General features: G+C 37.6%; 1 protein-coding gene across 2 annotated transcripts in view; it reads right to left on the bottom strand.

Annotated features, from left to right (window-relative positions):
- The window catches only part of LOC126248986 (neither inactivation nor afterpotential protein G-like), a 194,180-nt gene that overhangs the window by 139,699 nt on the left and 36,186 nt on the right, over positions 1-18,295 (bottom strand). For both annotated transcript variants that reach the window (XM_049950549.1, XM_049950550.1), the window contains exon 4: positions 4,770-4,991. In XM_049950549.1, the coding sequence (XP_049806506.1) occupies positions 4,770-4,991 (222 nt within the window). The remainder of the gene's footprint in view (positions 1-4,769; positions 4,992-18,295) is intronic.

Raw genomic sequence — 18,295 nt, 5'->3', positions numbered from 1 at the left:
GCGGTCCATGATTGGCAGATGGTGATATCATCGTGTGACCATCTGTGCCGGAAAAAGGCTCATGTGTGTGTGTAGTTCTAAGATGATTGAATGTTTGGCGGGAACGTCTGTAGCGTTGGCTGGCGGAACGCACCGGTACTAAGTTGAAGGCGCCGCTTAACTCTGTCGCGGTAGCCAACCGTTGCGTTTGTGTGGCTGTGCGTGCCACGGTACAATGACACACAGTACTCACATCAACACAATCACCATAAACTGCTTTAATTCTCTAATGAATCTCCTTTGGGGTGACACCTTCTGCTGTCAATAATTCAATGACTGCACATTGCTTAAATCGCATTGACAGACCACCTGTGCAGTGTTATATACTTTACACTGTAACAACATAACCATTCAATGTGAAGGCTTCCTGCCAACTGGAGCTGTAGAGCAGAGGCTACGGAACAAGCCAGTACCTGCTGCATACTAATGCTACCAACTGTTGAAGAGTTACGAAGGTGGAGGCATTAGTTTTCAGTCAACCCTCGTATGACTGAACTTATCACAGATTAGTTACATGACACATTATTAAGACTGGAAAATTGTTTATAGTGTCTGACAGAGAATTCAGCACATTATAAAACCCCACATGCAACAACCGCAGCATCAACATATGGTGGTATAAAATTGAAGATGGTAAAAATACATTCTGAAGGTACCTTTATGTTTGCAGTTGGTACCGAAGTCAAGAGCGCTCTCCAAATGACTGCAGTGAACATGCTACTAGTCAATTATTCTCAAAAAAATTCTAATGGGTGCCAGGTTAGGTGAATGTGTAGAAAAGAGATGCAGTGGCAGTCTCCGCTCTACAGAGGAGACACACACAATCCTCATTGTATATGACTGGGCATTTTCCTTCTAAAGTATGGTACAAGCACTTAAAGTAGCTTCTGGTCCCTCACCTCCATGGTGTATCAGTAGCTCTTTAGCTTGTCCTCAGTATTTCGTAGTTAATACTGCATACACAATACAAAATAACTGTTATGTTCATTAACACTGCAGAAAGCCAGACAGAGCTCTCCTAAAATATATATATTATTGACAGGGCCCCCACAGTATTAGCCTCGAGAGTGTTTCCACTTTGGTGCTCAAGTATTGCACAGCTCCTGCTAGGCTGATAGGCTAGTGATTTAAAATGACTGAGGAAAAAAAACAGATTATTACAAGAAAATTTGCTAATAGTCACAGGTTTTATGATCCATATAAACTCTAGATATAGCTCAGTTTCCCTGATGTAAAAATTTGCTTTGAACTGAACAGATGATGTTTTCCTGGAGAGAATTCAACTGATAAATTAAATGTTAATGAAGTATTTGTAGTTTAATGGAACCTATGATCGATAACTTTAATGAACACCATTTCCTAAGGAATGTAATTTGATGAATTAAGATAAATTAGAATTCCCCACAAGCTTCAAATTAAACAATACTGTAATCTGTAAAAATGAACTCCATAGAATTCCATGCAGTGTGCTGTACTTGCTTGCTTGTATTTTTCTATCTAGTTTTAATGTTTTTCACAATGCAATTCCTTCTCAGACCTTACTTCTGAGTGCACAAGTGCTCACAAACCTTCAGTTACAAAGCACTGCTACCCACATGTGCACACACAGACACTTGTAGGAATGAAATAAATACACAGAGGTAACCACCACTCAGTCCTAAAATGCAAAGATTTGTCTCTTTTTTTTCTTTTCTAATATTTGGACAGGTATCATATTCAAAAATATGTATCAGGCCGAGTACATGGACTTTATCTCACAAACACAGCAAGGCGATTTCCCTACTTTGGATATTAGCCAGATCAGTGTTAAGCACTGCTCTAGTGGCTGTAACCATATGAGATAATGAAGCAGTGCCTGTTCCATTTAAGATGTAGAAAACTGGATACTCTCCCTCTGTTATGTTTTTACTCCCATCAATAACTAATTTTTTTCCTGATTTTTATCATATTTTCAATATATTTATTTATGTAAGGAGTTACATATACTCAAATACGTAATTCCACTTAAGTTTATTATTCACTTGGTTATATTGAATGTGCTGATTTCAGTGATTCAGTTAGTTTTACTAGAAGTTCTGTTAACTAAAAAATATGGCTAACTGAAGTTAATACTACAGTTTATGTGTACTATATTTGGCGAGCTAATATGTAAATGCAGCTATATGGACCTACACCTATGAATGGCAAATGTTCTGACTTCGTAGTAACGTACTTTGATTTACATGAAACTAATTAACTTATGAAATAATTGGCACTGAAAGTTCACACATTCACAATTTTCCATTGCCAATTCTGCCCCAGTCCTTGCTAGATTCTGCACTTTGACGCTGTACTTCTGTTGCTATTTTCTTTTTTTTCTTTTTTTTTCAAATAGATTACACCCTCATAAATTGATCAAGCCAATAATTAAGATTTTGAATAATTTATCACAATGTAAAATAATTTTCAAGATGGCGACCATACTCATAAGTGAATGGAAGCATAAAACAGTTCTATACATTTTTATAATTTACTAACCTTCAACATATCCCATAAACTAAACAACTGTTAAAATTCATAGTCCATTCAGAATGAAAGAATCTAATTCAGTTGTTTCTCAAAATGCAACATAGTTTCTGAGATCAACAAATCAACAAACATATGCACACCAGTCTTTAAATAGCCCACACCATCCCAAAATTGACAGTCTAAATAAGCAAGTGAGATCTATGTAGATTAGAGTCTTTGAGGTCCAGTCATCATGTTAACATCTCTATGTTAGTTCAAGTAAGAGTCTGCAACTTGTATCCATTCAACACTATGTGGGGCAAAATTTGCAATAACAAAGTCTGCAACTAGGAATCATGTGAGTAATAATTATGTCTGTCAGTACAGAAAAGTCTGCATACTGCTCTTAATATGCTAATCCCTGTGTCTGTAATGAGTCCACATGTATGAGCAAATATGTGTTCAAATAACTACCCTTCAATTTCTGGATATGTATTGTGTTGTGTTTAGCAGTTGGTTTTATCATTGTGGTAATTTTACTGAAAGCTCTATTGTGTGTACAGTTAATTTCATAGTTTTACCACTGCACATTTTTCCAAAAAAAATGGTTCAAATGGCTCTGAGCACTATGGGACTCAACTGCTGAGGTTATTAGTCCCCTAGAACTTAGAACTAGTTAAACCTAACTAACCTAAGGACATCACAAACATCCATGCCCGAGGCAGGATTCGAACCTGCGACCGTAGCGGTCTTGCGGTTCCAGACTGCAGCGCCTTTAACCGCACGGCCACTTCGGGCACATTTTTCCACTGTGAGGGTCAACAAACAGTGTGTCATTGAATAATAACTGGTTTATTCTCATCTACATACGTTGACGAAGGAAGAAACGTAATCTCCTATCTGTATAAACTGTGTGCTATCACAAACATTATGATTCTAATAGAGGTGGAGAAAAGCCACGTAACCCCAAATACTGACTAGTGTACATAATTTTGCATAATCCATCTTTTAAAACCAGTTTTTGGTGAGTTTAGCAGGCACGATATGAGACTTCAAGAACCAAGGAACCACGGATAATATCATGCACTCTGAGGCATTTGTGGTTTCTAGGGAATGTAAATCAAGGCAATGACACACATGCTTGCATTCTAGTCTTCAGCAAATCCCACCATATATTCAGTCCACAGTTCGTGGTAGCATTCTCGCTTCCCGAGCACGGGATCCCGGGTTTGATTCCCGGTGGGGTCAGGGATTTTCACCTGCCTCAAGATGACTGGGTGTTGTTGTGTCATCATCATCATCATTCATCCTCATTACGGTCAGAGGAAGGCAATGGCAAACCACCTCCGCTAGGACCTTGCCTAGTACGGCGGTGCGGGTATCCCACATAGTCCCCTATGCTCTGTCAAGGAGTATGGGACCTCATCATCATCATCATCATCATCATCATCATCGTCATCACCATATATTCAACATACAGATCTTAACCAAGAATCAGATCAACACTGTGGATGATGTTGCATATTAAATTATGGCCAAGTGATTATATTGGCAAGTAATCCATGCTGTAGTCAAAAGAGACTATCCAGTATGCACCTGTTACTATATATGACACTTTTCTATCTGCTGATTATGCACACATGCCATTGTGTTAGTAACGTGCCCTATAAAATCCAAAATGTTGCAGTACAAAAGATCCATTAAACAGAGGATAATAATTCTGCTCAATTTGAGCTCAATAACATGTCAATGTCAAGCTCTTCAATGTCAGTGAGACATACTGGCACTCAAGTTCAGGTTCATCTGTACGTTTCATTGGACAATTGTTTGATGAGTGAACCCAGCACAGCATTGACTTTCCTGGTCACAGAAGATGTGGTGCAGCTGGGTCCTATGTGTATTCTATATCTGTGCAGTTTTATTCACTTGTTATTGGTACTTATTTGTATATGTACACTTTCTTAGGATTCATTCTGACCACTTCAATTGTCACAAATATTACTATATTTTTTAAAAAAATTATGTTTCTAAAATAATCACTCTCAAATCTTACAAGAATTAAAAATAATTTGAGAACTTGAGCCACACCTTTTCAGTTGTGTATATGTACACTTTCTTAGGATTCATTCTGACCACTTCAATTGTCACAAATATTACTATATTTTTTAAAAAAATTATGTTTCTAAAATAATCACTCTCAAATCTTACAAGAATTAAAAATAATTTGAGAACTTGAGCCACACCTTTTCAGTTGTCTTGTGGCAAATGCCATTTTTAATTCCACATGTTGTAGGCATACAACTGCCTTCCAGCTTATCCAGGTATGTCTGCATGCTGCTCAGGCCCCAGCCTTTTGCTCCATTTTCTTCCCAATGCTTGAAGTCATTCGGATGTCCAAGAGAGTGCACCATATAATTTATTTGGCCACTTCCACCTAGACCACGACCACGCGGCCATGCTGAAACCTGTAGAGTAACAAACATTGTACATCACTTTATATAGGAAATAAAATTCATAATCACTGTTCTAAAATGCTTATGGTTGTTCACAAATAGTAATCTAAATTTTTGCTTCATGCTGGAATTTGCAGAAATTTATAGCTATACAGTTTTCAGCTGCAATGTTAACATTATGAATATACCAGACAAATATCATTTCTTTCTGCCATCTAAATGAAATCAGAAAAGTCCTCCCATTTCTAGTTAAATGAAGTAGCACTCTTCTAAATTTGTTTGAAAACCTGATGTTTAAATGAATGAATGGAAAGTTCATTTTAAGTCACAGAAACAGTAGTCAATCTGTTGAAACTGTAAATGTGAACTGAAAAGCTAGTAAAATCTCATCAATTTGATGGGGAACAGATAATTTATTGATCCCTTCAGTTTCTGATATTTACAGCCTTCTAAAAATGTTAACACTGAGTCTTTCCTTTTACAATTCAACAATTCAAGGATAGCTCCGTTCATACTGTGACTGTTGGTGTCGCCATTCCATACACACAGTTGGGCTCTTAGCCTGGCGGCCTATATCGACATGAAAGTGGTATAAAGATATCCTACCAAGTGATCACTTTCATGGAACTCTATATTTGTAATTGAAAAGGAAGACTTACTAGGGAAGGAATCAATTATGGCCTACATAAGAACTATTCTGGCATTCCCTTAATCAAGAGGCTCGAGATGGGCTACCCAGTACTGCTTTCAATGGCATTAATATTGGCTGTTTCTAAACTACATATCATTTGGGTAGCTACTCAAGTACTGTACTCATGAGGGTGAATGATCCCTACTCAAGTTTCCCATCAATGGAAACTTCTTTTAAAGTATTGAGAATCAAATCTGTATCTTCCATACAGCAGTTTGATGTGGTGACCACTTAACTATGGAGGTGGGTAATTCTGAAACAAATACTCCATAATTATCTGTCGTTTACAACTGGATCAATTGTCATTTCACATCTGGTCATCACCTTCTTCTTAATGTTTCTTTCATCTTTGTTATCAAACAGACAATTGCCAATGCGGCAAGGGGTCATAGAGTATTAACATTTTGGTGACTTCTGTTTGAGAAGTTAATGAAAAGCATTTTTTCCCCCTGTTGGTTCAGCACAGAGTTATCAATAAAACTTCCCCACAATCTGTTTTTACTTTGATTTTTTAAAAATTTACTCAAATCTCAAAGTAGAGTTTAAGTTTTATACTTAGAAACTTGACTATCCTAATTTATATTTTAGTGTTCTCTATAAATCACTTCAAATGAAGGACACATCCGGTTCTTCTATAAATATTTATTTTTGTTTTCATTTGGCATGTTTGGTTTAGTACTCCATTTGCAGTACCCTCGCTTTCAGTGACCGTACATCAAAAAAGATGTTGCTTTTTTCCCAAAGAACGAAAAGTATTTACTAAGTGTTCAAATATTTTATTTCACAGTCAAAGAAGTCACTAATATAAGTCTGAAACTACTGCTGGAAATATGAAATGAGGATACATCACACCATTGTAATACTTCTGTGGAGTCCAGTTTTTGTGTTAGTTTTTAGATTTATCATGTAGTGGTGTTTATGTTGGCTTATTACATAACACTAATAGAAAGAGAGAAATAAGCAGACACAAACCAATGAACCAAGAAAACTACATATAAAAATCATCTTGTAGAGCTGAATAATAGTGTCCGTGGACTGAGAAAGCCATTGTACAATAAAACTGCCACACGAAGAATATTTGTCACACTTCTATTTTATATTAAGACAGTTAAATTTTGTTTCTTGTAAAACCAGAGATAATACTGCTAACTATGCGTAAATAAAAATATTTCTTTCTGTAAGCTGTTGCATATTTATGTCTTTAGCTACGTCACAGAGTATATTCTGTATATGTGATTGTCATAATATCAACTGGATGTGTCATATGGCCTTTTAATTATAATTGGTACAAGTAAAAGTAACTTCAAAAAGCCATATTCAGATATTTGTTATGAGGTGGTACTCAAAGTTCTTACTTAGCCTTGTCTCTTGAAGAAGGTGTTGGTGAATCTAGTTGATGCTTTTCTCACTAGCCTCTCATAGCACAGAGGCAAGAAAAAAAAGTGGCATGTTTGAAATTCATGCATCATTGTGCCATAGGACAAGTAATATCAATATAGAAAACACAGCAACCTGGGCACAACAGTGGGAAACTTGGCTCTGCCTGTCCAAAGCTGGGATAAATGGTGAGTGGTACAGGAGTAACATCTCTGAAAAAAGCCTTGGTTCAGCTGACCCAGCTGGTAGCACCTTCTAAGGATCACTTGGTAGGGTTACAGGTGAAGATGGTCAACAGTTCTGAAGGTGGAAGTGGATCATATGGCCCAACGACTGGTGCAGCAGAGGAACTATCTTCATGAAATGATCAATAGTGTCAGGAAATAATCTGAGGAACCATAAAAAGGGAAGCTTTGTCTTCAAATTCCTCAAGGACAGTGAGTCTAGATGAAGACACCATGGTCCTACAGGTTGGGGATTATGGTGGCAGGCCAGTTACCTGTCATTTGTAATGTCTTACATTAACAAAACTCCCAATACTTGCCTTAGAAGTCTGGATGGAAAACTTGGAAAATGAAAATGGCTATGGAAGAGGAGCATGAACAAAAAATGATGGAGGAAAGTGTTAGAAATTGCACAAGAATTAAACAGCCTAAAGACAGACACTGTCATGCTAATTGAAATTAACAAAAAGAGAATATGCTCAGATATGTTGAACAATTCTATACAGGTTTCTTGTGAGATGGTAAAAGAATAATGACCAAAAAGAGATGTCAGAGATGATTAGTAAAAAATGTGAAATAACATACTTCGAGACTGTAAATGAAAATCTCATATGAATTAATACATGTTTATTTGAAATTCCAGTGACATTCTTGTGTTTGTATGAAATTTTTGATAGTGAACTATCTACTAACAAAGATGAGTTCTTTGAAAGGATTGACAATGAAATCACTATACTAGGAAGACTAGAGAAAATACCATCCTCAGGGATTTAAACAGTAGAGTAAGTCAAAGAACAAACAACAAAACTGTGGAGCCATATGGAAGAGTAAATTTGAAAGAGAATGGAGGAAGGCTAATAGGAATATGTCAAAGTCATTAGCTTAAAATACTTAATGGTTACCATACATGCATAGAAATCCTCACATTTACATGACTGCAACCCACAAGAAATTGAAAATCCATTTTGTCCATGTAATAAGAAAACAGATCATGAGCATGCTGATTAATAGTGTTTGGGTGTTGAGATGTTACATGCAATTATAGTCATTAGGTCATTACAGCAATAGACAAATTTTTTATACAGTGTAATCATTACATTAGTAAATAGAGCAGAATAGGATGCCACAGTGTCAGCTTAAAATTCTATGTCACAGTCAATGAAGGCTTTTAATTCATAAAAAGGGGTTGGTAACAAGCCATTTATTCAAATTTTTCCTAAATGCACATTGTGGAAGCTCTTGTACCATCTGAGGAATATTGTTAAATAGTATATGGCCCACTATCTCATAGCTATTGATTGTCTTTGATAGTCTATGGTATGTCTGTATAGACTTATTTTTCTTGTGTTGTGACTGTGAATATTATTTCTACATTTTACTTCATGCAGATTCTTTTTTGTATAGATTAACACTTGGTGTATATACAGATTTATAACAGTCATTATTTTACAATCAGAGAACTAGGACTTAGAACGTGATTTATGTTGAGAACATGTAATGACTCTGATTGCTTTCTTTTGCAGAAGTAATATGTTTTGAACATGGAACGAGTTTCCCCAGAGAATAAGTCAGTATGACATAATACTTCAAAAAAATGCAAAACAAGGTGTTTTAACATAGGCTACTTGTACACATTTAATAAGACACCTTAAAAAGTAAATTACTCTGGAAAATTTAACACTAATGTATTTTATGTGTTGCTCCCAGGACAGTCTGTTATCTAAGTATACCCCCAAGAGCTTTATATAACTGTGACCATTAAAACATCTTTTGTCTTTTAGACGGAATACCATTTTCTGTGTTTTGTTCTTGTTCAAGAGAAACCCATTTGACCCAAACCAGCATAATGCTTGGGCAAGTTATTGTCAACAGAATCTTTTGGCTTATTCAGATCATCGTTATAATTTAGGAACATAGTGTCATCAGCGAATAGCACCTTATTGGAGCTTATAAAAGAGGGTAGGTCTCTGACAATTACTAAAAACACAAATGGTCCTAATAAAGAAAGATCACTGCAGAAGTCCCACCATCATTTGTTTCTTGGTAGACTTTTCTGTGCCACTACACACAACTTGTCTACAAAAAAATGGTTCAAATGGCTCTGAGCACTATGGGACTCAACTGCTGTGGTCATAAGTCCCCTAGAACTTAGAACTACTTAAACCTAACTAACCTAAGGACAGCACACAACACCCAGCCATCACGAGGCAGAGAAAATCCCTGACCCCGCCGGGAATCGAACCCGGGAACCCGGGCGTGGGAAGCGAGAACGCTACCGCACGACCACGAGATGCGGGCAACTTGTCTACAGTTTTGGAGATTAGTTGTTAATAGTTTTAGGCTGTTATCACTGATGTCACAGAAATGGAGTTTCTTAACAAGAGTGTCACATCTTACACTGCCAAATTCTTTACTCATGTCACAGATAGTGGCATGAGCAAAGCCATTCTCCTGAGACACTTTAATAATGTATTTTATTGCAGACAACACTTTACATGATAGTACATGAATACTCTCTCACATAAACTCAATCAGAAGCTCGGTGATACAGAGAAATCTGGAGATGAAGTGTATCAAAATGTTATAAGCCTTGTTCAAATGGCAGGCGAGGTAGCTCTTGGGAAAAAGTGCAGAAGTCAGAATAATGAAACAGAAACACTAGTAAGTCAAAACAGATATACTGTCAGAAATAGTTAGCCAGTAAAACTGAGGCAGATAACAGAAATGATACATAATTGAAGAGAATGACAAGCAAGCAGTTTCAGCTGTTAAAACAAATTGTGGGATAGAAAGTGTGCTGAGATTAATACACATTTAGGAGGAGCAAGATATTCAGAAGTATGGAAATTTATTCAAAGAGTTAAGCTAAATGAGAACAATGAATCCAGATCCAATTAACCCTTCAACTGCTCCTGACGTGTTAACAAGCATGCCTTTGTGCTCTGAACGTGTTTACGTGTGTCACCAGTCCTGGTATTCTGAATGTGTCTACACATAGACACATTCACAGTATGTGGCATCGCAACTAGTGTGGGATCGCCCATTTGTCTATTAAAAGCTTTACTTGAGAATGTATGTGGGCTGCAATGTAAGCCAGTAGAGTATTATACAGTCAGCAACGGATGAGTTGTGTCCTGCAGACCGACGTCACGACCATCTGTTGCAGCTGCGCGTGTGAAAGCAGTGGAGTAGCGCTGGCAGGCCACTTACATTATACGAAACTAAAAATATTAATAACTAATAAAGGAGTAACATGAGGAACATCATATTTGATGTACATCCTTCTGTTGTAAAAACAAACAATATGTTAAAGTCTGAGATCAAAAATAGTTATATTTTGGAAGTTAGTAAAATTCCATTAAAAAAAAAAAAAAAAAAAAAAAAAGTAATTTTCCGACAGTCAAGAATTTAAATAAATACAGTGATGTAATAGTTCACCTTCAGTGACTATGTACGATGATCTGATAACACTTTCAGTGTTCATATATAAATTTGGAAAGTTTTTAGTTTCAGAAAACCTCTGTGACTTTTCTATAATAATAATTTCAAGAATTCTAAGTAAATATGTGTATTGTGTGTTAGGGTGCGTGTGAACAAGAATGCGTGCGTGAGAGTATGTGGGACATTCGGCATTATTAAAAATCATTCATGTAATTCTCTATAGGAACTGGCAAGTGTTCCAACTCTGTAACGTGGGAACGAATCCACTAGTGGTTCCCCTGCTAGTGAATGTCGGATGTCCAAGTATGTATGTTTATGTATGAGACAGCCAGAACATTCGCGACTACATAATAAATTTCCAGATGTAGAGTAAAGCTTATAGTTCATTTTGTTTTGTTTATTTAATTAGAGAGTTTTGTGTTACTTAATTTGATGACGTCAATGAGCCTAGAGAAGTGGTTGGTGCTTGCTAGATTTTGGCGCGAGCCGCGCCCTAGAAGTGAGTTCTCATTGGTCGTAAGTACTGACAGCCAATGAGAAGTGAGATGGTTGGCCGCCTGGTGAGGAGATATAGTTTTGAGTGTGGCAGAGTAAGAGGAGAGTCGCGAGCTAGCTTTGATTGGAGGCGGTTATGCTGAATGTGACTTTTCGCATTATGTGTAAGATGAAGTCTTGGGATGACTTCCGCGTTATGGTCCAGCGTTAATGGTATCTGGTAGTGACCAGATTCTGTTTATGAAAATTTTACAGTGTTGTGATAATTCGTTCCGATGAAAATCGCGAGTGAACTTTGAATTATATAGCGTGGCGGTACTGAGTATATTCTTACTGAGTACTTTATGGTGAGCATAAACTTTAACTAAAGACAACCACTGAATATCATGTGCAGAAGTAATTGGCCGATCATTGACTGTGTTACAAGTAATTGGTTTCAGAATTTGGGAAGGTAAAAGTTCTGGCTGTTTTAGGTATGGTGATAACTGTGAGCAGAAACTTTAGTAAATTTCGTAAATGTGGGCTGATGATCTTGCTTCATGGCAATAAAGATCTATTGAAGGTTTAAATTTGAATTTCATGTTTAAAGTACGAATGACATCCCCTTTCTGAATCAATTCTTTAAAGTACATAGACAATTTTCAGCAAATTTTACTTATAGCGGCCTCCAGCGTGTAGCTATGAGGTTACAGTTTCCTCAACACTGCTTTTCTGTGATCTTGTAAGTAGCTGCAGTCAGGAGTTTACGTGCAAAGATCTACCGCTGTAAAGAGGTAGGTGAACAAAAATTATAAAAGAAATTGCATTGCAGCAGCAACGTATAATCCGTCGCAATTGGTGCATCACATTCCACGCACCTAAAATCTGTCGCAAGTACCAGACAGAAGGACTGGTGCCATGCATAAACACATTCAGAGCACACAGGGACAGGTACAAAGGTGCGTGTGTTAACATGTCTAGAGCAGTTAAAGGGTTAATATGTATGAAATCATGCATAAACCACTATGAGCAGTTATTGACGGAAAACAGAGAAAAGATCAGGAAATGCTGTCACAATTTAGCATGTGAGAGACTGGCACTGTATACAAAAGCAGGGTCCATATCTTTCAAATAAATATAAAATAGTGACCTGTCACAGCTTTTCACAGGTAGCAGTAAGTATCTACAGATGTACAACTGTGTGGCATAGCAGTAACAAATTACATACATGGAAATTCATCATGAATCAAACATCTTTAAGTGAAAACCATATCAAACTCCTTACAGTAGTTCCTGAGTTTACAAACAGACAAATGCAGCAGGGGACTTTAATTTATAACATGTATAGATATACGGGGTGAGTCACCTAACATTACCGCTGGATATATTTCGTAAACCACATCAAATACTGATGAATCGATTCCACAGACCGAACGTGAGGAGAGGGGCTAGTGTAATTGTTTAATACAAACCATACAAAAATGCACGGAAGTATGTTTTTTAACACAAACCTACGTTTTTTAAATGGAACCCCATTAGTTTTGTTTGCACATCTGAACATATAAGCAAATACGTAACCAGTGCCATTTGTTGCATTGTAAAATGTTAATTACATCCGGAGATATTGTAATCTAAAGTTGACGCTTGAGTACCACTCCTCCGCTGTTCGATCGTGTGTATCGGAGAGCACCGAATTACGTAGGGATCCAAAGGGAATGGTGATGGACCTTAGGTACAGAAGAGACTGGAACAGCACATTACGTCCACATGCTAACACCTTTTTATTGGTCTTTTTCACTGACGCATATGTACATTACCATGAGGGGTGACGTACATGTTCGACGGGCGTTTCGTAGGATGTGGAGGATGCATAAATTGGCCAGCCTGTTCTCCTGATCTTACAAATCTGGACTTCTTTCTGTGGGGTATGTTAAAGGAGAATGTGTACCGTGATGTGCCTACAACCTCAGAGGATATGAAACAACGTATTGTGGCAGCCTGCAGTGACATTACACCAGATGTACTGCGGCGTGTACGACATTCATTACGCCAGAGATTGCAATTGTGTTCAGCAAATGATGGCCACCACATTGAACATCTATTGGCCTGACATGTTGGGACACACTCTATTCCACTCCGTAATTGAAAACGGAAACCACGTGTGTACGTGTACCTCACCCCTCATAGTAATGTACATGTCCGTCATTGAAAAAGACCAATAAAAAGGTGTTAGCATGTGGACGTAATGGGCTGTTCCAGTCTCTTCTGTACCTAAGGTCCATCACCGTTCCCTTTGGATCCCGACGTAATTCGGTGCTCTCTGATACACACGATCGAACAGCGGAGGAGTGGTACTCAAGCGTCAACTTTAGGTTACAATATCTCCGGATGTAATTAACATTTTACAATGCAACAAACGGCACTGATTAGGTATTTGTTTATATGTGCTAACAAAACTAACAGGGTTCCATTTAAAAAAACATAGGTTTGTGTTAAAGAAAATACTTCGGTGCATTTTTTTATGGTTTGTATTAACCAATTACAGTAGCCCCTCCACGTTCGGTCTGTGGAATCAATTCGTCAGTATTTGATGTGGTTTACGAAATATATCCAGCAGTAACATTAGGTGATTCACACTGTATATGTTTATGTACAGATTCGGTCAAACTTTGGACTCTCTGGAGTTGCAGCAGCTGTTTGCTGTAGTGCTTTCCTGCCAGACACTGCACCCTCTGTAGCTGACCATCTTGTAGCTCTCATCATTGCCATGAGATGTCAACCCAAACACCAATTAAATATGGAACAGGTATCAATACATATGTCACACACTGATTATTATTATTATTATTATTATTATAAATTATATACACAAACCTTCCTCATGTATCAGTCTATCTATCAGTGAAATCCGTATCAGAATCCCTACAGTAGTTCCTGAGATTAGATGTACATACAGACGGAAAATGTTTGGGGGTTGGGGTGTGGGGGTGGGGCACTTTAATTTAGTAATACATATATAGATTGCAAAAAAAGTAGCATTTATTTTTTGTAAACTAAATAATGCTTACTTATAACTATAGCAGCATTACATAAAGGTATCATGCTCTACTAGTACTGAGGAATTCAGTAAGGAGAATAGGGCTTGTTGGGCAGGTAAACTGAACTGATTGTACTACTTGGTAAAAATTTATTTATTTATTTGTTTACATTTTTGCATGTAGGCCATCAAGCTGATGACTTTTGCAAATGTCATACATAGGTTTAGTAGATTAATATAGGTAACACTTATGTGCAGTAGTGATACGTACATTCATCCTAATATTCTAATTATATTGTGTTTTACAACAGAGAGCACCTGAGTGAATATAAACATTTATTTAGTAAGAAGGCTTTTAACTCCCTGCAGAATAGCTTTTGTTCACAAGTTTTCAAAGTATGTGGCAGCTTGTTGAACCATATCTGCCCATTAACATAAAGGCTTATGGGGATCGAGATGTTATGTTCGGTAATATCGAACCCAACATTAAGTATTCGCTCATTTATAATGAATTAACTTTATTTTGATCATGTCGGTACAAACAAATCCACTCAAATACGGAGTTCGGAACACACTGAGATCAACAGTTTTCAAAGAAGTTCGTTCTCAGAGATGAGGCGGTCGACTCTTGCAGTCGATAACCGCCACAGGCTATTGTCTTTTATTTTTAATTTTGTCCTCTGCAAGAAGTTTCCCTTACTTCTAGTATCATAATTATGTGTATCACTGCACCTATTTACTTCGTTTCTACTATTCAGAGGAAATATAATAAGTTTATACAAATACAAGGAATTTACTGTTAAAAACCTATGTTGGCCAAAAGTTTCATGATAGGACTCTGGAATTTAGTCCACACATTAAACTAATGGCTCTTTTCTGTGATAGTTATACTCAATTCAGCTGCAGGTCTGCCATACAACCCTACAGTTTAATACTGTAATTAAGAAATGGATAAACTGTTCCATAGTAAACAGTTTTTACCATTTTACTTGGGACTATTTTTCCAGCTGACTTCTCAGTTACAAGCTAGTGCTGATTTTCTCACATACAGAAGTAACGTGGTTTACCCAATGAAGATTTTTGTCCAGATGGGCACCAAGAAATTTAATGTTATCCCTTTCTGCTGATGGAATACCACAAATATTTTTTATTTCAGCTTATGAGAACCAGTTACCTTAAATGTTAGTATCTGGGATTTACTGATGTTGGTGTGTACACCCTGGTGTAGAAAATATGTGGTAACTTCAATCATACCCTTAGTTGCAGCTGAGTGTAATGTCTCAAAGCATTTTTTATAAAATAAGAGAGTGGTGTTATCAGCATAGCTTACTATATGTGACTTGAAGGTTGTGTCATGTCATTGACATGCAGTGTTGAGATTAATTCGAAAACTCTTACCTTATGCCACTCCGGGTGAACTTGCTTACAACCAAGTAGTACAGGCCCTAACAAAATATTATGACCAACAAATGAATGTGGTAGCAGCTAGGTTTCAGTTCTTTAATTGCAAAAAATGGTCAGAACAAATGTATCACGAGTGGGTAACAGATTTGCAAGGTATGAAAAGGAAATGCAAATTCAAATGTGCTTGTGGTGATTTATATTCAAATATTATGTTGCGTGATTCGATTGTGTACAATGTATCTGATGCCAAAACCAGAGAACAAATTTTGAAACAGTCTGATCCATCATTTCAGCAGGTAGGGCACATGCTTGATCGGTACAAATTAGGTGCCTTGTTGGCTGATACATTTGAGCAGCCAGCTATTTGTCAGATTGGGTCCCTTAGTTTTGATCACCCCATTCCCCACCGGTGGCTTGTGCAAGACAAGCCGAGTAAACAACCTTCCATGCAGCATATGCAGTTCACTAAACAGGCAGCTACACAGGCAAACAGAATTAAGTCTTGCCCTCACTGTTATATACCGGGCGATGTGGCGCAGGTGTTAGACACTGGACTCGCATTCGGCAGGACGACGGTTCAATCCCACATCCGGCCATCCCGATTTAGGTTTTCCATGATTTCCCTAAATCATTCCAGGCAAATGCCGGGATGGTTCCTCTGAAAGGGCACGGCCAACTTCCTTCCCCATCCTTCCCTAATCCGATGAGACCAATGACTTTGCTGTCTGAGCTCCTTCCCCAAACAACGCAACGCAACTGTTATACATGGCACAAACGCCAAGATTGCCCCTCCAGACAAGCTCAGTGATATGCTTATGGTAGTAAAGGACATGCACAATCTGTATGTTTGCAATGGAACAAACATCAGAATTTGGCCCACTCACAAAAATATAGTCACAAGGTTCATGTCATTAATGCAGTATATTCCAAGTTTGCAGCTAGCAAGCATGCAGTTTCTACAGCAATATGTCAGTCAAACAAACTTTTTGTTCATTTACTTATTTTGTGGGAAACATGTGAAATTTCCGTTGAACACGGGTTCCTCTGTCACGTTGCTAAATTGTCACACATACTAACTGTTAGGCTCCCCACACCTATCTAAGACTATCATGCAACTGACAGCTTGTAATGGACAAGACATTGCCATCTGCGGAACATGTACTTTGCCTGACATGTACCACTTGCATACACATGCAGTGACTTTTACAGTGCTACATTCACATGATTGTAAGAACATATTTGGTCTTGATTCTTTTGATTTGTTTGGCTTGAACATTCAGGACAATGTGTTGTCAGTGTCTGCATTCAATGCAAAAGACAGTGTGGCTAGCGTGCTAAAAGAAATCCCAGAACTCTTTTCTGAAGGTTTAAGCAAAGCTAACAATATTGTTGCTCATATTACACTGAAAGACAATGCTCAACCTAAATTTTGCTGAGCCAGAACTTTTCCCATTGCATTACAGGACAAAGTCCCTGCTGAACTTAAGGAATTGCAAGATAACGGAATTATTGCACCTGTATCAGCTAGTCAATGGGTGAGTCCACTGGTTTTGGCCCCAAAACCTTCAGGTCACATTTGCCTCTGTGTTGACATTAAGTCTACAGTCAACCCACAAACTCTAATTGATACTTTGCCACACCCAGAGGATCTAATGAACAAATTAGGTGCTGGATGCTACTTTTCAAAAATTGATTTGCGTGACACGTATCTTCAAATACCGCTCAATGAAGAATCTCAAAAAGTGACTGCAGTACATAATTACTCATTTTGGATTGTTTAAATATTTGTGTTTCCCTTATGGCAGTGCTTCTGCACCCACCATTTTTCATCAGTATTTGGAACAGCTGACAGCACAAGTGCCAGATTGTTTGAACTATTTGGACGATATTGTTGTAGCAGTTCATACACATGAAGAACATATTGCAAATTAGCATGCTTTGTTTTGTGTGTTTTCTAATGCAAGACTGAAGTGTAGACTGGACAAGTACGATTTTTTTAAACCTCAGGTGCAGTATCTTGGTCATGTTATAAACAGCCAAGGTGCATATCCTCTGCAGTCGCATTTGTTAGCCATACGCGATTTGCCAGTTCCTCACAATATCACAGAATAGCAATCAGTTTTAGGGAAAATGAATTATTATATTCACTTCATACCAAATTCTGCACAAATCGCAGCTCCATTGCATTGCTTGCAATGCAAGAATGTCCCCTTGGTTTGGACATATGAGTGCAAAGTAGCTTTTCTAAAACTTAAAGGTGCTTTGCTCAGTGATTGATGCTTAGTTCATTTTGATCTTGAAAAACCAGTTGTATTGCAAGTTGACACTTCCTCTTAAGGAATCGGTGCAGTGCTTTTGCACAGAATTGGTGATAAAGACAGACCTTTGCTTTCATATCAAAAGTATTGTCCGAAGCTCAGTGTAACTATTCACAAATTGAAAAAGAGGTTTTGCATATTGTGTATGATGGCACCAAATTTCACGACTATTTTTTTGGCAGAAAATTCTACTTACTAATGGATCACAAGCCTTTGCAATCCTTGTTTCATCTGATGAAACTGGTTCCTGTATGAACTGCCCAAAAATTGCAAAGATGGGCTTTGTTGTTGTCTCAATACCAGTAGGAGATTGTGTATCATCCAACAGCTCAATATGGTAATACAGACAC

The sequence above is a fragment of the Schistocerca nitens genome, chromosome 3 (assembly GCF_023898315.1).
Source record: "Schistocerca nitens isolate TAMUIC-IGC-003100 chromosome 3, iqSchNite1.1, whole genome shotgun sequence".
Classification (NCBI taxonomy): domain Eukaryota; kingdom Metazoa; phylum Arthropoda; class Insecta; order Orthoptera; family Acrididae; genus Schistocerca; species Schistocerca nitens.
Note: the sequence above shows the minus strand (reverse complement) of the source record. Positions and strands in the feature narration are given on the sequence as shown.